General features: G+C 54.0%; 6 protein-coding genes and 2 non-coding genes across 8 annotated transcripts; 3 read left to right on the top strand and 5 right to left on the bottom strand.

Moving 5' to 3' along the window:
- Window positions 1–1,222: 1,222 nt before the first annotated feature.
- On the top strand, window positions 1,223–2,431 carry N0V96_010138 (uncharacterized protein; the record flags this gene model as incomplete). Its single annotated transcript, XM_053196720.2, has 1 exon — window positions 1,223–2,431. The coding sequence occupies one exon, from the start codon at window positions 1,223–1,225 to the stop codon at window positions 2,429–2,431; it is 1,209 nt and encodes a 402-aa protein (XP_053045875.1).
- Window positions 2,432–3,801: 1,370 nt separating this feature from the next.
- On the top strand, window positions 3,802–5,313 carry N0V96_010137 (uncharacterized protein; the record flags this gene model as incomplete). Its single annotated transcript, XM_053196721.2, has 2 exons — window positions 3,802–3,893; window positions 4,107–5,313. 2 exons carry the CDS (start codon window positions 3,802–3,804, stop codon window positions 5,311–5,313), a joined length of 1,299 nt encoding a protein of 432 aa, XP_053045876.2.
- Window positions 5,314–5,608: 295 nt separating this feature from the next.
- On the bottom strand, window positions 5,609–6,604 carry N0V96_010136 (uncharacterized protein; the record flags this gene model as incomplete). Its single annotated transcript, XM_053196722.2, has 2 exons — window positions 5,609–6,377; window positions 6,498–6,604. The coding sequence occupies 2 exons, from the start codon at window positions 6,602–6,604 to the stop codon at window positions 5,609–5,611; spliced, it is 876 nt and encodes a 291-aa protein (XP_053045877.2).
- Window positions 6,605–7,575: 971 nt separating this feature from the next.
- N0V96_010135 (uncharacterized protein) lies at window positions 7,576–9,281 on the bottom strand (the record flags this gene model as incomplete). The annotated part of the gene is made up of 8 exons (XM_065758855.1): window positions 7,576–7,903; window positions 7,951–8,111; window positions 8,161–8,201; window positions 8,255–8,359; window positions 8,428–8,559; window positions 8,992–9,159; window positions 9,208–9,227; window positions 9,277–9,281. 8 exons carry the CDS (start codon window positions 9,279–9,281, stop codon window positions 7,576–7,578), a joined length of 960 nt encoding a protein of 319 aa, XP_065612622.1.
- A 2,533-nt stretch (window positions 9,282–11,814) lies between these two features.
- Window positions 11,815–13,137, top strand: N0V96_010134 (uncharacterized protein; the record flags this gene model as incomplete). The annotated part of the gene is made up of 1 exon (XM_053196724.2): window positions 11,815–13,137. The coding sequence occupies one exon, from the start codon at window positions 11,815–11,817 to the stop codon at window positions 13,135–13,137; it is 1,323 nt and encodes a 440-aa protein (XP_053045879.2).
- Window positions 13,138–15,704: 2,567 nt separating this feature from the next.
- Window positions 15,705–15,785, bottom strand: N0V96_010133. Its single transcript has one exon. It is a non-coding gene; the product is annotated as a tRNA-Thr (tRNA).
- Window positions 15,786–16,442: 657 nt separating this feature from the next.
- On the bottom strand, window positions 16,443–18,130 carry N0V96_010132 (uncharacterized protein; the record flags this gene model as incomplete). Its single annotated transcript, XM_053196725.1, has 4 exons — window positions 16,443–16,867; window positions 16,930–17,535; window positions 17,585–17,870; window positions 17,921–18,130. The coding sequence occupies 4 exons, from the start codon at window positions 18,128–18,130 to the stop codon at window positions 16,443–16,445; spliced, it is 1,527 nt and encodes a 508-aa protein (XP_053045880.1).
- A 3,963-nt stretch (window positions 18,131–22,093) lies between these two features.
- N0V96_010131 lies at window positions 22,094–22,197 on the bottom strand. Its single transcript has one exon. It is a non-coding gene; the product is annotated as a tRNA-Phe (tRNA).
- Window positions 22,198–22,425: the final 228 nt, after the last annotated feature.

The following is a 22,425-nucleotide window of genomic DNA, read 5'->3' as shown; positions in this document are numbered from 1 at the left end:
TTCAATGGGAGAATACGATCCCGCCCCCCCCTGCTTATAAGAACGAAGCTCTCGGCCATACACAGCGTCTAGCTGTTGGCGCCGGCGTTGTGATACAGACTTGAAACGGGGTGGTTTAGTACACTTGTTCGGGAGGCCGAAGAAGGGTCGTTTGGACGGGCCTCGAGGGCCTGGAGGGTTGGTTTGAGGAGACAGGGCTTCTTCTCTTCCTTTTTTTTTTTATCTTTTCTTTTTTTGGCATTGCTGCTTTCTCTGAGGCGTGGTTGGTACGGATATTCGCAAAGTACTTTGTTCCTGGATGGTCGGATATGGGATGGGATGGGGGCGTAAGGAAAACATGTCACTCAGCGCGTGTTGGAGATGGAAGCGTTCGAACGGTTGGTGGAGACCGCGTGCGCTCCCGCGCAGCGGGCATGGAAGACCCAACGGTTCGAATGGAATGGCCCCCCCGTTGTTCGTTGGTGTCCACTTTTTTGAGCCTTACTCTAGGATGGTATGGTGCTTGACGAAAGGGGATAAGGGGGTGGAAGGTTTGGTGTGATTGGGTAAGGTGAGTGGTGAGGTGAGCGAGGTGAGAAAGATGAGTGCGGTTGCTGGGCTGCGGGTGGGGTCTGTTTACTTTCGACGTCATTGGGAGGCTGGGAAAGAAGGAGGCGCGCGACGGGGTGCTGGACACTATTTCGCCAACACAGAATACGGGATTTGGAGGTCGCATCGGATTGAAAACGAATTGCAGGGTCAATCTATACGTCCATCGTCAGTGTATTTTCTCCATTTTACAGGGCCATTTCACCTTGTGCAGGCGCACCTCAGGAATAAAGCCCCGAGAGAGGGAGCAGGGAAGCAACCCCCAGGCAGATTCCCCCACCAACCACCTCACTTGTTCGCGCACATCCCCCCAGCCACGGCAATTTCTGGTTTCTATAGGAACAAGACTTCCGCCACCACGCAGCTGGCCAGGCAACTTTCACCTCTTACCTTATCCGTATTCTTCACCTTTTCGACATTCCGCCTAGAGAGAAGTGTGTGCATTACCCATTTCCCGACTACAGAGTGGACTGCAGAGAAGCATTCCATCCATCTACAGCATCCACAACCACATATTCCAATCTCACCTTCATCATCGCTGGTTCTGCCAGCAATCGTCGACTACTACCGGATACCATACCCAAAAAGCTTTCACCACGTACCGCGACTTCAATTGAAGTCCACCTTGCCAATCATGGCTCCGGCCGTCGTCAACGGCCTGGCGCACCAAGCCCGCTCCTTCATCGCGGGCAGACGACTCTCGAGCCTCCCCGACACAGCAGACATCACGGCCCGATCAATCGACGCGGGCTCCGTCGGGCCCCTCGCCGCTCGCTCCCTCCTGCTCGCCCGCGATAGTACGGGCTACAAGGAGGACCCCCACGTCGGCGTTACCGACCCGGGCAACATCAACAACACGGCCATCTTTGTGCTGTTCGGCCTCATCGGCGCCGCCTTTGTCATCACCGGCATCTGGTTCTTTTTCTGGGCCCGGAACGGAGGCTTCTACTTCAAGGACAACGACTGGGACGACTACAAGACGACGGTGCTGCGCCGCAGGGGTCCCAACGGCACTCTCCTGTCTGGCGCCACCAAGTCGACCAAGCTCGGGGGCGGCAGCGTCTACAAGGACTACGACGACAATCAGACTAGCATTTCGGGAACTACTCTGTCCGGCATCACAGCGGGGCCCAGCGACATCGGCGCCCGCGAGAAGCGCGAGCGCAAGAAGGAGAAGAGGCGCAGGGAGAAGGAGGCCGCGCGCCACAAGGAGAAGTCTTCGCCCCAGAACTACGACGAGGCCGGCGTACTCATTGACGAGGAGGCCGAACGCGAGGCCAAGAAGCATCTTCGTTCCTACCGCCACGAGAAGCCCGCCCGCGTCGGCGGCCTGAACAAGGAATCCGAGGCGTCCGAGTGGGACGGCTCGACGAACCCTACCGAATCCAATGTCTCGACCAGCTTGTTGTCCGGCCAGCAGACCACGCCAACGTCTACGCCCCACAAGAAGAGCGGCCACGGTGGTATCCGTAAGGTGTACAGCACGGCAGACCGCAACGAGGAGCGCGAGCGCCAGCGCATCCGCGCCGAGGCCAAGAAGCTGCAGGAGCGGGGGCGGGCTGCCGGCAGTTCGAGGCGCGATTTCAGCTTCCAGCGGGCGAGCACCGTCGCCGAGGACCAGAACACGCGCGGCTACGCGCTCCCGCCGCCGAGGGAGGAGCCCGAGCCGAGTATGCCCGGCAGCTGGGCCGAGAGCGATATCACGAGCGCGCTGGAAAGTGATGTGGGCAACAAGTCGTATCACCACGTCATTCCTGGTTTGAGCAGCCAGAGCGCTGTGAGCAGCGATTATGCGGATGAGAGGCGCAAGAGGAGAAAGGAGCGGCGCCACCGTGATCACTAAGCAATGGTTAGTGATTCATGGCTGGACAATGAGGACGGGGACATGAAGTATGATGAGTCTTGAGAAACGCATGACGTTCTCATGTGAGGCTGCATGGACAATGGACAACGGAAGATGGATCATGGAGAAAAAACAAACACAGACACGAAATGAGTTTAGTTGCGATTGGCGAGCATATTTTGAGAAACCCGGGCGTTTGGGCATTGCTTTGTGGTAATTCCTGGTATGGGGACTTTGTGCCCTGCGGGATGGATGTGTAGAGTAGCAACGCGAGCAACGCGATCATGTAGATTGATGATGATGGGGCTGAAGCAATGAAATGAGAATTCATCAATGATGTTTTGTAGCTGTGAGTTTGGTTGATAGGATGAATTAGTGATTGTTGAGGTGTCATGGGATGGTGAGGTTTTGATGGCGATGTGAAGGCTAGTAGAATTCATGATATGAGTGAGGCCGTTCGTAGTTGACCCTGCTCGTAAGGTAGTACCCATCGTTGAAGATTGAGTAGCTGGTAGCTTAGACGTTTGGGTATACGAAGAAACTCTGCATCTCACTAACCCCTATCATTCTTATATTGTAGTAAAATAACAATCACTTTTCTTGAACATCAATCCTCAGCTTTCCCGTAGTCTCTTACCTCAAAATTGGCAGGGAGGTCTTGATAACTCAAAGTTTGAGGGTTCAAACGATGGCCTCAACTCCATGAATGTTGCGGTAATCTACCTGACCACGTTTATTACCCATTGGCAAGCCGGGCCTTCAGCAATAAAGTTTTTAGCCCCACGGTTGTCTTAGGCGGGGGTGATGCACAACTTGAACGATAAGTTTGGTAACTCATTGGATCCTTGCAGGCCCGAGCGATCGCGGCAGCCGCCGGCCGCTGTCGGGGGAGGGGCGGGGACCCTTTTCTTTTCGGCGGGGTGGTTGGGAGTAACGACGCCGCGGGGTACCGTCGGGTTGCTTTTTTTCTTCAACCTCCTTTCTTGCTCGCATTCCCGTTTTCCCTTCTCAAACGAGTTCAGTATTCCGGGGCGGACCAATCGCTCTACTTGAACCAACACGGAGAACAGACCATTCGTCGAGCAACTTTCAATCTCTATTCAGTTTCTCAGTTTCGTTGAGAGGGGTTCTGGCGATTTTGAGCAGGGGTGATCCGGAATCATTGCCCCTCATCAGAGCCACTTTGCGCAAACCCACCATCATCACCGCCGAGCTCATTAAACGGGGGAAAACCGTCATAAGTCTCACCTTTGGTCAGATTTTGGTGTGTCGAACCCGGAAGCCTACCACGTCGTCTATCGAGGCGCAAGGACAAGGCGTACAGGTCTTGGACAGGAAGTAATTGGGGGAGGAAAGCCAGCTAGCCAGCCATGGCGGACGACGAGCAATGGAGCGGCATGGAGAACACGGTTGACGATCCCGAGGAGACGAGGGTCATTTTCTGTGCCCTCGACTCATTTCTGTGAGTGGTTTATGTCCTTATTTTCTCTTCCCGTTCTCCAATTGGATGAGGAGACCACTGCTATATCACGGATGAGTTGCGCAAGGCGGAAGGAATTCATTCTTCATACTGACCAAATGGACGGACTCAACCTCTCTCTCTCTCTCACGTTGTCTCTCGTCTTCCTCATCACCGCTATCATCTCAAAGAGTCAACTCACTAATCACCACCCAGCCAATATGCAAAAGTGGCACACTTCAACGTCACCCACCTCCGCCGCCAATCCTTCTACGCCTTGCCCCAGGCGCACTGGCAGATGCTCGCCGCCCCGCCCTTCAACTTCCTCGACACCCTCGAGCGCACCGACGACGCCATCGAGTCCAACGCCGAGCTCGCCCGCGCCATCGCCCACAACGGCCTGCGCTCCTTCCACCTTGTAGACGAGAACTCAACGGAGGAACCCAAATTGCCGGACCCCTGGGTCGGCGTCGCCAAGCACGGCGACACCGATAAAGCACGCAGCACCCTCCGCCAGTTCTACCGCGACTGGTCCGCAGAGGGTGCCGCGGAGCGCAGCGTATGCTATGGTCCCGTCCTCGACGCCCTCGACCGCGAGCGTAAGGCTCGGCAGTCCCCTTCTTCTTCTGCTGCTGCTACGACAGCAGAAGCCAACGCCGCTGCTACCCCCGTGGAACCCCTAAAAGTCCTCGTCCCCGGCGCGGGACTCGGTCGCCTCGTATTCGACCTCTGCCTCAACGGGCACGACGCAGAGGGCAACGAGATCTCCTACCACCAGCTCCTCGCCTCCTCCTACATCCTAAACTGCACAAAACAAGCAGGCCAACACAAAATCTACCCCTGGGTCCACTCCTTCTCCAATCACCGCACGCGCGAGAACCACCTCCGGAGCTGCGCCATTCCCGACATCCACCCGGCGACGGAACTCGCGCGGGCGCAGCAGCAGCAGTCGTCCGAACCAGGCACAAGTATAGGCAGCATGTCCATGTGCGCCGCAGACTTTCTCTGCCTCTACTCCGACGCCGACCACGTTGAGACCTACGACGCCGTAGCGACAGTCTTCTTCCTCGACACGGCGCCCAACCTGATCCGCTACCTCGAGACGATCCACCACGCCCTCCGCCCCGGCGGTCTCCTCATCAACTTTGGTCCCTTACTGTGGCACTTTGAGAATAATGCCCCCGGAAACCACGGGCGCGATACCGACGGCGACGGCGACCACGACGCGAGTAATTCGTCGGGTATTGCGGATCCGGGGAGCTTCGAGTTGAGCGATGACGAGGTCATGGCGCTCGTCGAGAAGGTCGGGTTCGTGGTGGAGAGGCGAGAGACGGGGATTCAGGCGCCGTATATCCATGACGGGGAGAGTATGTTGCATACGACGTACCGCGCGAGCTTCTGGGTGGCGCGGAAGCCGTTGTAGATTCTTTTTTTGCGCCCTGCTTGAAACTCCTTCTTTGTCTCTTCTTTTCTTTGCCCATTTGTAGCTGTGAATGCTGCCTCTCTCTGTTACTATCTGTACATATCACGGGAGGGAAAAGGGGGGTGGCGGTACAAATTCACTGCATTACGAGAGCATGATAGACTCGAGGGCCCAGGGCAAAGTGAACCCTGATGGGACAATACACGTTTCTTGTTCAATAACACCATCTACGTTCTACATCATTCCTATTCCTCCAAGTCCAGCAATACAAAGTATTCCCCCTCCACATCCTCACTCACAACTTACTAGGAGGAACATTCAACTCCCCCCTCTGCCACAACGACCCGCCATCGATAGCAATAACCTCCCCGTTAACATGCGAACCCGCACGACTGGCAAGGTACACCACAGCACCCGCGATATCCTCGGGCCGTCCCAACCGACCCATCGGGTTCCCCTTTCCAATCTTATCCGCACCGCCGCCAATCTCCAACAACCCGTTGGACATCTTACTTGGGAAGAAGCCGGGGGCGATGGAATTCACCGTAATCCCCCTAGGCGCAAGCTCCAGCGCCAAGTTACGACCGAGGTGCAACACGGCCGCCTTACTGGCACTGTACCCGTACGTCCCCTGCTTGCCCAGCGTACCAACACCCAATCCCGCAACAGAGGCCGTGATGATAACTTTTGCCGGCTCACCGCCAGCACTCTTATTCGTAGCCACGCTCTTCTCGAGCAGCGGCGTAAACAGCCGAATGGTGTTAAACACGCCCTTGACGTTCAAATCCATCACTTTCGCAAACGCCTCGTCCGGGTGGGTATCAAACGCCTCGCCCCAGGTGGCGCCCGCGTTCGCAAACAAGATGTCGACGCGGTCGGCGTGCTTCTTGACCTCGGCGACGAGGTGCTCCACGCCCTTGATGGACGCCGCGTCCGCGGGGACCGGGATCGCGACGGCGCCGGGCTGGAGGTTGGGCAGGGCGTTGAGGGCCTTGCATGCCTCTTCGCAGGCCGCGCCCTTGCGGGAGGAGATGAATACTTTGGAGGCGCCGGCTTGGAGGAAGCTGTGGATTTTTCTTTCGGTTAGTCGGGTTTTTTTCTTTTCTTGTACGAAAGTATTGTGCGCAATTGGAGAGAATACGAGGGAAATACGCAGGAGGAGGGAGAGGAGAAATTGAACGTACGCTGATGCGGCGTGCAGACCAAGACCGCGAGAGCCGCCGGTGACGACGGCGACCTTGCCCTTGAGGGAGAAGAGGGAGGGAAAGTCGTTGAGCTGTGCTTCGGCCATTGCTGGTGATTTCTTTCTGAGTTCCTTGTATTTCAATTGATTGCTTCAAAAATATGTAATGAAGAAAAGCAAGTTCGGCAGGTCGGAAAAAGAATGAAAAGTATGATGGGAAGAAGAAGGTAAAAAAAGGGGACGGAATTGGAAATCAGGTACAGCTAGGTAATCAATCAATTCCTGTCTCTCTCCCCCAGAGTTTAGAACCGACCTTACCCCGGGCGGTGACGTTTGCGGGGGAGAAGATACCGAGCCTCGGCTGTCCCGCTAGCTCCAGTTTCCAGAGACACCGGGTCCACACCGGGGAAATGCGTGGGGTCGGGGCCGATTACTGATGCATAGCATTTTGCCTTTTCGCTGCCTAGGGGTTCTTTGGGGGTTCCTTGGAATCCTTGAGGGGGGCAAAAGTGCAAAAACACCAAGACAGGAATTGTAAATTCCATGTAAGGTACGGCTGCCTTATCCCAGGGCTCTGGGTCCTGGGTGTGCGGCACAGCCCCATCGCAATTTATATGCAGGGTACTTCACAGGCAGAGGCTGAGCAAGCAGGGTAGGTAGTTCCATGTTGAAGAATAAATAGCACGTAGACGAGAGTCGTGATCGTGTTAACGAGATATCCACGCGAGATGAGGGAAAAGAGACTCTAATAATGCAATCTGTCCATGGCCTGTTCCCATGTTTTCCACTGTTGTTCAAGCCTGCATCAATGCTGCTAATGCTGCCAACTCCCTTGTGAAGAACAATCTCATGCCAGATAAATCCAAGTAAATGATTGATAACATGTGAATCATCGTATCATAGCTTCCGCAATAATGTCGTAGTAAATGAGCCGAATTGTCGGCAAAATAGACTGTCGTCTCATCGTGATAGAGGAGCGTAGATAAGCCTAGCTCCCCCCAAACGTATAATTGTTAAAATGTGCTGCCATCACAAGTTGTGACAGAGACGCAAACATGTTTGCAGACAGTGGCGTCTGCTTATTTTCTTGACTTCTTCTTCGCTCGGGTCTTCTTCTCCCAGCAGTCGTCGACGGCATACTCAACGTCTTCAAAATCGTCCGGGCTGATGTAGCCGATGAAGAAGACCTTGACGTTGTGTTCGACCGTGACAAGCTTGGAGTAGTTGACACGTGATTCTTTGGCCAGCTTTTCTCCCTCAATCGTGATCTTAGCCCGGACTGGTGGAAATCCAAGCTTTGGCTCGTCGCGAAGCGGTCGATGAAGCTTGTGGCTATAGATCATGCCGTGCTTGTGGGCTTTCACGCCCCTCTTGTTACAAGCTTTGCCTTGATACGTGAGGATTGGCCTGAATTGGTCAGTGGAAATTCACAAAAACGGTTGGTATCGACTTACACGCAGGTGCAGTGCCCTTCGTCATTCGCAATGACAATGAAGCGTCTGAAACCGATGAATACAGACCCTCCGAATTGGTCTTGAATTTGCTGCTTCTCAGATATCGTCGAGTTTCCTGCGGCGTGAGAGCCGGATGGCTCCGACCATAGAACCTTGAAGACCTATTACACCTTTAGTCAAATGCTATTAAAACTATGTAAAGTAACCTACCGATCCGGGTCGGAATTTGTGTGACGGTTCGACGACGTAACCTGCAAATTATCAGAATCAATGAAACAAGGTATAGATGAGTTCAACAACTTACGAGGGTCAAGATCTTCAGCAGACCCATGAGTACCGGTTATGTCGAAGGATGGTGTAGGGCTTTGGCGGCCCTTCGGTGTTGCCGCACCGTCGTCCTCCTCGTACGCTGGATAAGCTGTCTGGGTAATTAGCCGTGGGGATGACACTAAGGACTATCTATCGCCTGTTTCTTACCTGTGCCATATGCGGGCTCCGTTGATGGCCCACCGTGACCGGAAGTCCCATACATCTCGTTGCGGTTCGACATAGCCTCTTGCACAACCGGGTCATCAAAGTCATCGAGATCGGCCGTTGCGTACCCAGAGTCTACCGACATCAGCATTGTTCCAACCCCTAGCCCGAGTGTCTCACCTTGACTGTATGTAGCCGGAATTGGATCATGAGCTGCCCCGTATCCTTCGGCCTCATGATACAGGCTTTCTGCGCCAGCTTGCGGAGGAGCTACTTTGGATTTGTTAGCTACAGACTTTTTCACAAGAGAAACCTCTCTTACATTCTTCGTCCTGTAGCCCGGTGGCACCACCCTCCGCGCCCCAGAATGGATCTAATGGCGGCGCCGTCGGGGGAGGGTCTTCGGGCGGAGGGCTTTCCCCATCGTGTGGTTCTGGGGCGTAGGCTGTCTCTTTTCCTTTCCTAGATCTACCTGAGCTGCCATGGGATGTCGCCGAAGGTTCATACATGTAGGATGGATCTGTAGCAGGGTTAGACCCGGCTATGCGACGTTGTCACCCAACTCACCATTGTGCTCGGCATCATGCCCCTCATAGCCATAACTGTTTTCGGTGGTAGGCGGTAGATCGAGGTTGTCCATGGTTTCAGTGAGTTCGTCTACTGCTCGGGGGGTGAAGTCGTCTTGCGGCGCCGGCGCCGGCGTTACAATATCCTGCCACTCATAGTCGTATTCGCCTTTGGACGTCAGCTGTGTTCGCGATAGCAGACTGGTTCATGACTCACCATTGCTATTCATGCGATACCTGTAGTTCTTCTGGTAATTTGGATTCCACTGCCAATCACTCCACGCACTCCATGTGCTCCCACCTCTGCCTCCTCCGCTCTTCGACTTGTGTTTGCTTGACCTGCTCGACTTGTGCATGATGGCATCTTGTGTCGACACTTGGAGAGCTTCGAACTTCGGCGCCGATCATGGGTGGGCCTCCGCGCAAGACCGGGTTCGGGGACGGAGACCGAGTCTTCGTGATAGTGTAAGCTTGAGGCTCAAGAAGAAAGAGACAACAGACAAGCGGACCTCGACAGGCAAAGCCGGGCCTCGAGGCCTCGGGGCCACGACAGGATAAAAGGAGTGCCCGCTTAATTGGTTGAAGTAGCTACGCGGCAACGCGTGACGTATCTTGCGAGATATGACTGGCGCAAAAGCGACAGTGCTCTTGCAGGAAGGGGGGTATGAGCCTTCACAGAGCCTGCATCGTCTTGCAGGAGACTTTGAATCCTAAAGGGATGTACTGAGGTGCAAGGTCGGTGCCAGGCTGAGAGAAAGAGTGTGAGGAAGAAGATCGGTCAACGGGAGAGCGTGAGACAGGAAACGGAAGACGGAGAACGACAAGAAGAGGGTGTGACACGGCACGGTTGCCTTTTCTTCCCGAGTTTACCCTCCCAAATGACTGCCACAGTATGGTCTATGGACCCGGGGTCGATAAGCCGAATGCACTTCATTTTCCATCGAGTATTTCCCACCGTAGGTACGTGGAGCAAAGTGGACAAGAAACGACAGCGGCCCCAAAGGCTCGCCTTCTCCTCTTCCGCGAGGTGGTCTCACAGATGGCACCCGCTTGCACACCCCGGTCTCCGTTCTGTTCGTTGTATGGTGTGCAACCCAAGAGACGCCACCCCTGGCTGTATGAAGGCCCGAAGAGGTTGCTGGCCGGCGGCGGTTGGCTCGCGTGTTGATTGAATTTCTGTACCGGTACGAAGTGATTGGAAAAGAGACAAATGGAACCAGGCTGCGCTTTTTCGTCCAGTTGTGTTTGGGTGACTGGGTGTGGGATGACTTCCCACCAGTAGCGACGACTGCTTGACTTGACCCCGCGCTGTCCGTGTCCACCTGCCAATGGTGCCAGTGGTGCGCGGTGGTCCTTGTCACTGTCTGTGTGGACCGCCGAGAAGGGGCCCCCCCACGGAAGCTCGGGCTCATTAGCTGTGGTGCTGACACATATCGGGACTAGCGTCGGGACGGCAGCAGCTAGGTCCGCAGTACGTACTCTCGTACCCTCCTGGAGTACCTGGTTGGTCTCCGCTGAACGGCTGGGAAGGCACGAAAGGCACAGAAGGCAGGTGCAAAAGGGGGCTAGCACACGGGAGGCAAGTGGATCCGCTTACCGAGAAAGGGTCAAGGTGGCTCCTCCAACGGTGTTGCTCGCCTCGGTCAGCATCCATCCTTTTGTTCCCACGTTTGTTGCATTACCTACTGCTGTTGTTCAGGTTGCTGCTGCTGCCGCTCTCACTGCTGCTGGCCTGCTCCTGCTGGCATGCATCCGTAATTAGCACTACCTTGCCTGAAGAAGGTGGTGACTGGAACGAGCCGCGTCGACTACGCCCACAACATTCTCGAGTCGAGCCGTCACATCTCTCGTTCGAAATTCATTCCAGCGCCTATCGACGACGAACTCTCCCTTTGTCGCATACTAAGCTAAACCTTACCAAGCGATGGAACTTTTCCACGACCAGTACGCACCATAGCCTCTCTTCATGGCTACGACCGAAAGCCCCCGACGACGGACCTCCGCTTCGAGTTTGTCAGGGGATGCCGAATTCCACGAGCATGCCATTCCATCCGAAGCAACGACTATTGATGCTAGCTATGTCGAAAGCGTCCAGCTCATGCCATCACCACTCTCACGATCACATCCAACACCACCACCACCTCCTCCTCCTCCCCCGACGTTGACACGCCCAAACTCCCTTGGCCCCTTGATGGCAGCTCCATCTACATGGCCAGAGTCCGATGCGTCACAACACCATGGTTCTCAATCCTCAGGCCCGAACACACCGCGTCCTCTATCCCATCGGGTCAGTTACGGATACAAACGACCTCAACCTCCGCCTCCGCCTCCGCCGTCCCGAGGACCGCAGCCACCCGTTCCCACCATGCTCCTCCACCCACCACATCCGCCGCCGCCGCCGCCGCCGTCGTCAAACCTCGATGCTGCCTTCAGGGGTCGAGGGCTGGCAAAGGTTTCGATGCAACGCAGCCTTTCACCATCCATGTCCCTATCATCAGGCTCGTGGCATCACGAATACACTAGCTCAGACGACGACACAAGCTCGGTGGAGGCAGATTACTTTGAACAGAAAAATCGCGTAGTCTTTCCACCGCTTATGCCCACCGTACAAGATCGTCAGGTATTTGAGCGAGAGAGGAAACATATTACAGACTCTATCGCGGACAAAGTCTCTCGGCTTGAGAACTCACGGAGCTCCGTACCCAGCCTCGTCGATTCAGATGCATCGTCGGTGGCGTCCATGGCATCTCTGGACGACGGTGTACAGGAGCTATGGGTACAGATGAAGCATAGTCGTCAGCGAGTGAACTTTCTAAAGCAGGACATGGCTGGCCGGCGCAAGGTTCTTCGGGACCTGCGCCGCAGAAAGGATGAAGCCGACAACAACTTCATGAACATGTTGCGCCCAATCCTTGTCAAGGGTCGACGTGGTCTACCTACAACATCCGACCAAATGTTGGAGACACGATTTGCCGAGATGCAGGCACTTCGAACGGAATACCACACTATCGAAGTTGACTACGAGGAACTCGAGGTGTCGCTAGACGAAGAAGAGGAAGGCCTCAACAATACTGAGACACGCTTTTTCAGTCTTTTGGCCGCTGGCAGCAAGAGACAACCCCGGCCAAGGATGCGAGATGACGATTTCGAAGATGACGAATCTGAAGAACAGCCGGATATACCATATGAACTCACCGGTATTTCCCGCCACGGGCCTTCCGACGATGCCCATCCGCTTTGGCAAGACCTTGTGTCTGCCATTGGAGACTTGAATAACGCCAAAGAAGAGCACGACGATCTTCTGTTGTATCACAGGCAATACACATACAGTATGGACGTTAAGAAATCGACCGGGATGAAGCCTAGCGCGGAAGAAGTCGAATTTATGGACGAATATCCGGAAGAAGAGCGCGAGAAGCGTGAGGACATGGACCGGCTGGCACAAGAGGTCTCCAGACTGAAGCAGATTTGTGAAGAAAATGGTGCAATGAAAAAGCATCCGTCCTTCGAAATCGCACACGCCCTCGACCCCAACATCGGCGAAGACATGGCGCTCGACAACACGCCTCCAAGATCTGGATCTCTGGCCCATGGTCGTTTTGCCGAACTCTTGTCTCGTCCGGATCATGTACTTCGGCCGGAGCCGGTGACTGCCATTGAGGAGGTGAGGCGCGCTGCGAAGATCCACGCGGCGGACCCGGCTACGCTGCCGCAGCTTCGGGCGGCCCAGAAGGAGCTGGGCATTTCTAGGCTGATTAGCGAGTTCAAGGAAGAGGATAAGTCGGATTTTATCACGCGGTGGCTTCTGCAGCAGCTGCGTACTTCGCCGATTGCTGTTGAACTTCTTTATTCAACTTTTATACACACTCTTCGACTCAGGATTGGCAACGTACACAAGTGGCAGCAAGACGTTTTGTACCACTGGTGGAGAGACGGTGCCGTCAAATCGCCGGAGGAGTTTTGTGGTCCGCTTACAGGGAGTGGGATGGTGTCTCCAGGGCGCGAGGCTTCGCCGGAACACACGTCTCTTCCTCCGGAGCGCGAGGTGCGCATTTCCGCACCATCGAGAGCGGCGACGGAAGATTGGTCGAGCGGCAATCGTCGCATATACCCCGAGGAAGCGAGCCGGTCGACTGAAGTTTATTGATCTTGCTTAGCGAGCGTGTTGTTTGCTTTCTTCGGTTGGGATGCTACTGTTTTGGATTCCAGATCCCACATGTTATTGCCTCGGAAACAGACCTGGCACAAAGGATGATAGACTGTATTTTGGATTGGAGCGACGGATCTGCTTTGTCTGGGCGGCATACTGATACCCTTTGAAGACCCAGTTTTGATGGAATGTAAAGAGAACCGAGCGGGCATCTTTCGAGCTGATTGAGATTCAAGGGGTTACCAATACCGGACTTTCTTGTTTTGGGGGCATGTTGTTACTTTTGTTACTTTTGAATACACGTATGGGTTGGTTTTTGCCTATCTGCAAATGGTGCATCCCATTGCCCGTGACAAACCTGACACCAACGGACAATTGAGTTTGGTCTGGTTCGCATCGTCCAGGCCAGGCCCGTTCAGCCGATGTCTGATGACAGTCCAAGGTACCTACCTAGTGCACCACCTCATGTTCGAGGCTAGCGCGCGGGAGCGAGAAAAAGACGAACCCCACACTAGTCATCTCGGGACGAGCCATGTCGAGAAGAACGGTCCCGTCGTTCGCTGAAATTTCGTGTGAATATGGCAGGTGATGTACCCGGTACATAGGCACTATCGCGTGTCGGGGGTGGTGGTCCAAAGTACTTGGGTAGGGTGATGGATGCACTGCGTTCTACAACGGGGTCTGATGCGGAGAGCGGAGCAAGCGCGAAGAGAGGAGAACCTAGTATGGGAGGAGGGGTTGGATGGGGGTGGGTGGGCAGGCACCGCGCATGTGATTTACGCCGATGATGTGAGCTAGGTAAGTAGCTATCGTGCCATTTCCTATTCCACCCCCCGCTTATTATGGTGTACCTTTTTTTGATGGGAGGGGTGAGGGATAAATATGTGATGGCCTTTGTTGATCGAGCGTATCGCTACGGACACGGCGTACGCGGTCCCAAGGCTGGAGGAAAAGGTTGTGGCTGTCTGTCATACGCGGCAACCATCTCGAACATCTATAGTATGTATGCAACGCATATCGCGAAGGTTGATGACGCAGGCCCGGGGGACGCTACTGGACGTCAGGTTCAGGTTTTTTGCGAGATTGGAATTTTGCAGGTGATATGGCGCGATGGATTCAAGTCTGCACTTTGGAATTCTGAGTAAGGTAGGTTCAAGGTAATAGAAGGATTACCTAGCCAGGGAAATGCGGCCGGCGGACGATGGGCGAATCAGGTTTGGCTTGTAGGGCTGAATGACGGATGGAATTTTCTTCCAGCCATGGGGGTTTTGGAAATTCCAATCCCCCCCCCCTCTTCCTTTGTTCCTATTACCTTGGCTTATCTTACCTCGCCTTAGGTAACGAGGACTTTTGAGAGAAGAGGTACACTGTGGATTTAGCTTCTATCTATCCGTGAGTAGTGGTACGTAGGGCAGCAGGGTCTACGTCTAATGCTGCCGCCGTCGGGATCCTTTTCTTTGGGGAGAGTCATCATGTGCGTCGCTGCGGGAGCTGGTTCGACGGAAGAAAGCAGAAATACGGAATGTCGAGGAAGGGGGTATAATTGGGAGTGTAAGTATGTATCTATCTAGGTATCTACATTGCATGGCGTACCTAGGGGAGGAGGATCGCAGCCTGCTTCCATGATGGGGATGACGAACGCTGCACCTCACCTTACCTTACTAAGCCAAGGCAGGCAGGGTTTTCTTTCCATCCAAGATCCCGCTGGGCTGATGCGCCCGTATGCAAGTCACCTCCCGCAGTCAGCGTCGGTCAAGGTAAACGACCTGCATCGTCCATCCTACGGGCTAATATTTTGTCGTACGTGAACGCATCGTGGCATACCCTGCCGGCCTTTCTCGAGTAAGCAGTACGACAGCCACAGACGGGCAGCCCTACGAAAAGCCAAGATAGACTACTAGGTACTCTCTAGATTTACGGGGGGCGGGGGGGCGGGATTCAGTAGAGTTTGCCCTGTCCTATCCTGTCCTGCCCTGACTTGTCTTTTCGACGCTCGCCCTCTTGTTCGAGTTTGGCGTCGGTTTGCCCTCTACCTACCTTAGGTATGAGTGCAAGACGTATGGGGTAGGCACAGATACTGGACGAGAAAAGGGAAACCTAGAAACCCCCCCCCCCCAAAAAAAAGTCCCTGCAGGTGACGAGGACGGGGGTGGCTTGACCTTGCTCGGTGTGTGTCGCTATGTCCTCGGAGCCAAGTAAGGCAAGGCAAGGGTGAGGTATCCGTATCTGCAGAAAAATGGCCGAGTGTATGGGTAGATTTTAACGCAAACACTGTTTGCTGGGTGAGGTTCGAGGGAAGTAGGTGAAATCCAAGTTCAAGATTTCCCATGCAGCAATAACCTTATGAATGATGCCGCCTAGAGGCTAAAGTGAGGTACATACATAGTCTTAGCTCAGAGGCCGGTACCTAGCCGGACCGGGTGTCCGCTACACACAGACACAAACAACTACAACCGCAACCAACAGCCAGCATGGACTAAACACGAAGAAAAAAATGACCCAGAATGAAAAAGAGCAGCAAAAGATATTTAACAAATAAAGGACGGTCGAAATTGCAAAAGAAATGCCTCGTGGCGGAATCGAACCGCCGATCTTCTCATGTCACTAGATACTAGTGAGACGCTATACCACTTAGCCAACAAGGCGTATCTTGTTGTTGTCGGGATCCTCCTGTTTTACTCTCTAGTACGGAGTTCGCTTCTGTCGACTCGACTCTGGTGAAGGCTCCCGCATCTTCAACCTGCTTTCTAATATTCAATTCCTCGTGGCACTTCACGTTTCGAAAAGCCTTACTTGTATTTTAATCTTGCGTAGTGATTTGTCCATGTATTTGTTCGCTCCAGACCCTCGCCTCCGAACGCTAGCTAATACCACAATGACAAGAGGTTTTACACCGTAGCCATCGCCCCCTATTGCCATCGATGGGCTCGCTTCTAATGTTGTCCACCCGCCTTATTTTCTTTCTTCCCAGAATAATGATTGTGAATCATGGTTATGTGTCTTTCTTTGTAGTTAATATACATATGTTTGGTATGGTATCTCCTCCACGGGCAGCAAAGCAAGCCTCCGATTAAAAGCCTGTCCAAGACTCCTTTGGAGCTCCAGGCCCCGACGCCGGAAAGATTTTTGATAGATGTGTGTATGCGTTATTCCTCGTGTCTGCTGCCACGGGGTTGATCTGTTCGTTGTAGATTTTGCGGGTGGCTTTTTTCGACCACCAGCCTCATGATAAATATGGTTTTAATGCTTTTAAATAAAAAAAATGCAAGATGCAACTCGTCACCCATGCACGACGTCGGGCCTCACGCCGCGGCCGTTCGCCGCCGGAACAGGACCTCTGCATTCGGATCGGGCGACTTGCTCATGACCATAACCATCGGCTTCGGTCTCGTCTCCCCGTCCTTGAGCTTCATGTCGTAGTTGAGCAAAAAGTACGCCAGCACCATCTTGATCTCGTTCCCGGCAAAAAAGCGGCCGGGACAGGCATGCTTCCCGGCGCCGAAGTTCATGTTGGTGTCGCTGATGCTGGTGAACTGCCACCTGTTTGCGTCCTCGTCGGACTTCTGTCGTAATTTGTAGAAGCGTAGCGCGTCAAAGGTATCTGGGTTCTCAAAGTATCTCTCGTCGTGCGAGATACCGGCTTGCGGGGCCAGAAGCTTTGTGCCTGGCGGCAGGTGGGTGCCGTCGGAGAGGTCAATAGGCTTGACGACCTTTCGGATGAAGGAAGCTGTTACGTGTTAGTGGCATTACCCTACGGGTGAAACCTGGTGGGCCTGCTGATGAACATACTAATATTACCGGCGAGCCGCTGGGTCTCCTTCATGAAGCTGTCGAGCTTCTTCAGCTTCGCCATGCTCTCCTTCCTCGCCCAGCCATCTTCTACCTCAAGCACTTGATGAGCCTCTTCGCGCAACATGTCTTGCACCTCTGGGTGAGCTGCTAGGTCGTAGATGCAATCCGTCACCAAATTGTTCGTGGTGTGAATTGACGCAGCTGCGAGGATGAGCTGGAGATGGGCCTGAGACCTGACGTCTCTCTTCTCGTCCTCTGGAAGGGCTTCAACAAGCCACTGAATCAAGTCGTCGGGAGACTTTTCGTAGCTAGGCATCTCCAAGTCCCTTAGTCTCTCATCGATGATGGGCTTCAGCATGGCGGTAGCCTTGTCAACGTCTTTGCGAATCTGCCGCAGCTCCGAGACTCCATACTGTGCAATCGGTCGTGCCCACTCCGGGAAGAGCTGCATTTTAACGACGGCGACGAAGACATGGATGGCAAAGTTAATGCTGATGTCCATCCACTGCTCCTGTCGGTTGACGTCAGGGCCTACGAACGCTCGACCACTGATCCGTGCAATGGCTCGCAGCGCAAAGGGTTGGAACTTTACTGGTGTCCATTCTGGGACGTGTCAGTTGGAGGAGGCAGAAAATCTGACTGACGGACTTACCCTTGCAATTCGGAAACTCGGTGGCGACAACGTACTCGAGCTCACTCTTCAGCTGGGGCACAAGCCTGGCCAAGTTCTGCGACAGCTTGCACCGTACAAGTGTAGACAGTAGGTCGGCGTGGTTGCCGAGGGTGAAGTTGGTATATCTGCTCAACATGGCCTCGTCGACGGCCTCTGTGGCGCTCAACACCTCTTCTGGCAAGCTTCTCAGCTCGCCAATGAGTCTTGCAGGTACAAGCACCTGTAGACCTTCTGTCGCTTTAATCTGATATACAGTATCGCGGAACTGCTTTGTTGTCAGCAATCGAAGAAACCTGGACTTGGTACGCGTCATACCTTGCCGTAGCTGTCGCGAATCAAAGTCTCGGCGTCAAACATCCACTTCGTCTTGGCGGCCTTGTAAAAGGGCATGTCAGGGAACTTTGGTCTTCGCGACTGAAAGAGCCAGGCTACCACTAGCATCGCGCTTATGGCGACGTAATAGCTGATGTGCTGGCCGCCGGGGACCACCCGGGGCAGGTTGAGTTCCATTGGCATGGACGACATGGTGGCTGTCTGGTTCATGAGGTGTGGTGTATCGAGGCTTGTGAGCGTCGGATGTGATTCGAAAAGAAAGTAGATGGAGGAATGTTCCTCAAAAGAAGTCTAAAGGGTATCGATCCAGCGCCAACAAGACACAGGGCAACGCGAAATCCCGGAATCAAATCGAGTCGGTATTATGAACAAGTGAAAGTCGTATGTGTGAAGAGACTTCCCGAGGCGGAGAGGGAAGTATGACGACTTGGGTATGTCTTCAAGACATTGGCCATTAGATGAACAAATCGGCGGCCGGGCCTGGTGCGATGTGGACGATCCAATGATGGCACAAGTATTCGGAATTAATAAGAGCAAATGACGAATGCTCTGAGTGATGAATGTTGACCCAAAACCGAGTTGCTGTAACCGCGTCCCGTTGTCTGCTTCCCTGTCGTTCAACCGTCGTCCAGCGTGTAGTTGGTTCGTCGACTCTCGAATGTTTCTCCTACAGATCCCCAAAAGTCCAGAGAAGAAACAGAGCAGGAAACAGGGCACGGAAGCGGGTTGGAGGAGGTACTGAGTGTAAATAAGAGCGAAAAGAAGGAAAGGAAAAAAACAAATGGAAAGAAAAGACAGGAGTGAAATCGGAAAACGATGCTAGCCACGCATCGTAGCGGCGCGCGCGCAGGCGCAGGCGCAGGTGCACACACCAGAAACACAGACGAGATGCAACACAGGCAAAGCAGGGCTTCCCGCTTGCCTCCCGGCAGCAGGGCAAGACACAACACGAGGTGACAAGCCAACCCTGACCTCGAGTGTGACTGGAGACCCAGCAAGGGCCAGAAAAGGGAGATTTCAGAGTCAAGGACGGGTAAGCTTGACCTGGCGCCTGGGCCGGGCACGAGTGAAATTCGGAGGGTTTGGGAGTTTGGACCGACTGGGACGTGATCGACTTCTGCTTCCTTGGGCGTCGAGGACTCGAGGGCGGTTTCGCGGACTTGCCAGGCGCATCTGAAACATGGATGGTCAACAGGAGTCGTTCGGGAGCTGCCACCTCCGGATTTTAGCTTGCTGCCACACCCGTGCCTCAAAGAAGAGCCCCAAACATTTGCCGCCGATGGGCTGGAGTCTGACCTGGAGCCTGCCCGAGTGACGGATGTTTGGATTTCCATAGTCATCTGTCGGGCTGGCGTCCTTGCGTTGAATAGATAGATCACTTGATCTAGTGTCCGGGATGTGCAATCCGGGAATCTAGCGGCGCCAATGGCTTAAGAGGATGATGAACTTGATAGGGAAGAGAGGATGCGACCAGCCGGGCATAGCCGCATAGGTATACCAAAGTCTTGGAATTACCTTGATCCGTATTCACTACGTACCTCAAGTTACCATTACAATTGGGCAAGTACAATCAATCAATGGAAGCTTGAATCTCGATTGCTCTGCGCCTGCCCTGAGGGCTAAAGAATAGAGTGAGACAAGAGCCTTAGGTAATCCTTCCCCTTTGGCAGGGGACACCTCCTTCTCTACTTTGATCAAGAATTGTTCCAGTACCGTAAAGTATCTTTCATGGAGTCTTGCACGGACGAGATACTTGCAGAAACACCCATCAAGTACTTGCCTACTCAGGCACGGATGCAGGGGTTTCTCTCGGCTCGCTTACTGGCCGAGACGCGCCAGGAATTGTTAGTGTAGCGCAACTCCTCCACATTCATCCCATCTCCGACCAACTTCTAACCTCAACCCACCCAGACACGACAACCATAACAGCCAAACGACCAGAGTCAGGCCCTGTCGCCCTCTCCTTCTCGAAGCGCCGTCTTTAGCTTTGCAGTAAGCTTCTTCGCTGCTGCGTCGTCCCCTTTCTCTCACTCTTGGATCTCCCTGATCCCGCGGGCCCCCTCACCCCAATGCAACGTGTCTGGCAAATCCGAGATTCGATATCGCAATCAACCTATAGATCTCCTACGAGCCAAGCCTAAACTCTAAAGCCGCCCGCGTCAAGAGTCAGACAGGCCCTCCTTCACCAACATCGGTCTTACTGAAGTAATTATACCATATACGACGGTTACGAACCCATTTGAGCCGCCTTCTCGACCACCAAACAACCGTTGTGACGGCACCCAGGCATCCCACGACCAACACAACAGCCTTGTCTCGGATCCTGCCGCTGGGTGTCTCTCGCGGACGCCATGGTTATGGGCGTCGCCATCTCCGTCTGGGGTACTCGTCATCTTTCGACACACCCCTCATTCCCATTCCCTGCAATGCATCAAACCTGCTCGCTGGTTTCTCCGTGCAACTGAAATCATCACGGCCTCTTTCTGCATCCGACAACCAGATCAAAGTCAATGCTCATTGTCAGCACATACAATGTTTGCGCCGCCATGAAGAAACGCATGGCCTGCCAAGAATGATGTCCAAGAATAGGCACAGGGTTCATCCTCAGCCAGGGCAAGATTTACCGACAGCCCGTAATGCTTAGCTGTTTGCCTGCCTGTCATCGTCTCCGGCCGGTTCCATCCATGCATGCCCAGTAGCGGCCGTTCACTGCCGCCGGGAAGGCAGTACACAAAGATCGCCTGCAAATCTGCTACCGGACCTGGGGAGCAGGTGAGGCCTGCTGGTGGCCGCGCGTGCAACGTGTGGCCCCTCTGACTCTGGGACTAGCATGACGAAGGAATCGAGAGGGGGATCTGCATGGGAAAGCCGCCACACCAACGACGAGCCTTCCCGCAACTCTGAGCGTGTGCGACACGCAGCCACGTATAGCAGGCAAGGAATAAGACGATAAAATTACAACTAATTCGCCCTTGAGCCACGGTCAGCCCTGGGAGAACTTGGTTTCCTCTCAGCCTATACCCAGTCAGCATGGCTCTCGTCTCTCTGCCCATGGGATTTCCTGCCCCGCCTCGGGAACATCGATGCGCTGTCTCCATGTTTGGTCTTCGAGACAGCATGGTGGCTAGCTCTACAGGAATCCATCTTCTATCCACCACCCATGACAGAGATTCCCTTGGATTTGCCTGAACGGTGTTTCTCTGCCAAGACGGCAGCCGGCCAGCACACCTCGAAAGTCGGGTACAATGCGAAGCATTTTGAAAATGCGGAGACGGAGCCGACGACGGCACCGAGGAGGACTGCGTGTGCTTAGCGTCGTGTATTTCATTGCTCACGATGGTGGCGACTAGAGACACAGCTCGCAAACCTGAGAACAATGCGGACCGGGCACTATCGGTCCGCTTAACAGCTTTGTCAGATGGTTCAAAGCCGTCGCCGATGGGCATTTGTTTCCAGTTTTACCGTTACCACGCGCGAAATCCGGCTGATGTTTGTTACGCGCTCCAATCTTCGCACTGACCGGACCGGTTGGGGGCGCCCATTTTGTCTGGCATACGCGGCAAGCGATGAGCCTTTCCACAAGTGGAAATCCAAACGAACGACTGAACTTCCCCCATCTGAACCCGATCCCAATTGTCGAGCGACTCGACCGGACGAGCCTGCGCTGGCCATGACCTTGGAGTATTTGATTCTTTATGACGCACCTATGTATCGGATACCAGGCCACGAGATCAAACGACGGTAACTAGTGGACAGACGAACAGAGGGCGGGCATTTACGATCACGATCTGGTCTTTGTAGAGCGCTTTTCGGGCCCAGAAGCAATCGTTTCTTCAGTCAGTTTTATGAATGGCCAGATTTCGGTGTCAACTCCCGAAGACGATGTACACACCATCTCACTGACCACCAACCTCCACCTACCTTGACCGTATGACGTTGCTCACAGGCCGGCTAGCTAGACTCAGTCACCCTTCTTGCAGAGCCGCAAAAAGACCAATGCTTTTCTACTCCTACCACATGCGGAACCGAAATAGACAAAAAAGAAATAGAAAACTCCGTATTCAACGGAATCCAACAAACCAACCACTCACTACTTACTATCTATCAATCACCACAACAAACGCCCCGGTTACAGACGACAACAAAAAGGGAAGATGCGGCCAGTGTGGATTGAACACACGACCTTCAGATTGATTGAATGAAGTTTCTCGGATCAGTCCCGCTTCAGTCTGACGCTCTCCCAACTGAGCTATGTCCGCCACGATCTTCGAGGAAGCGCCGTGGTATTGAGCAATATGTTGCAAGTGTGGGTTGGGGCTGTCTCCACCCCACAACTTATCTCTTCACTCGACCCTTCCACCAGTTCTTACAATCCACAATGGCTTGCAGCCTCTTCATGTCTCGGGTCAAGCTCATACAATTGTGTCACACGAGTAGAACACACTTCATCCAGCACCAGCAGTCTGGCTGGCTGGCTTCTGAGGCCT

Source organism: Colletotrichum fioriniae (genome assembly GCF_027942845.1).
Source record: "Colletotrichum fioriniae strain IMI 355084 chromosome Unknown scaffold_13, whole genome shotgun sequence".
Lineage (NCBI taxonomy): Eukaryota > Fungi > Ascomycota > Sordariomycetes > Glomerellales > Glomerellaceae > Colletotrichum > Colletotrichum fioriniae.
This window is presented reverse-complemented; position numbering and strand designations above follow the sequence as displayed.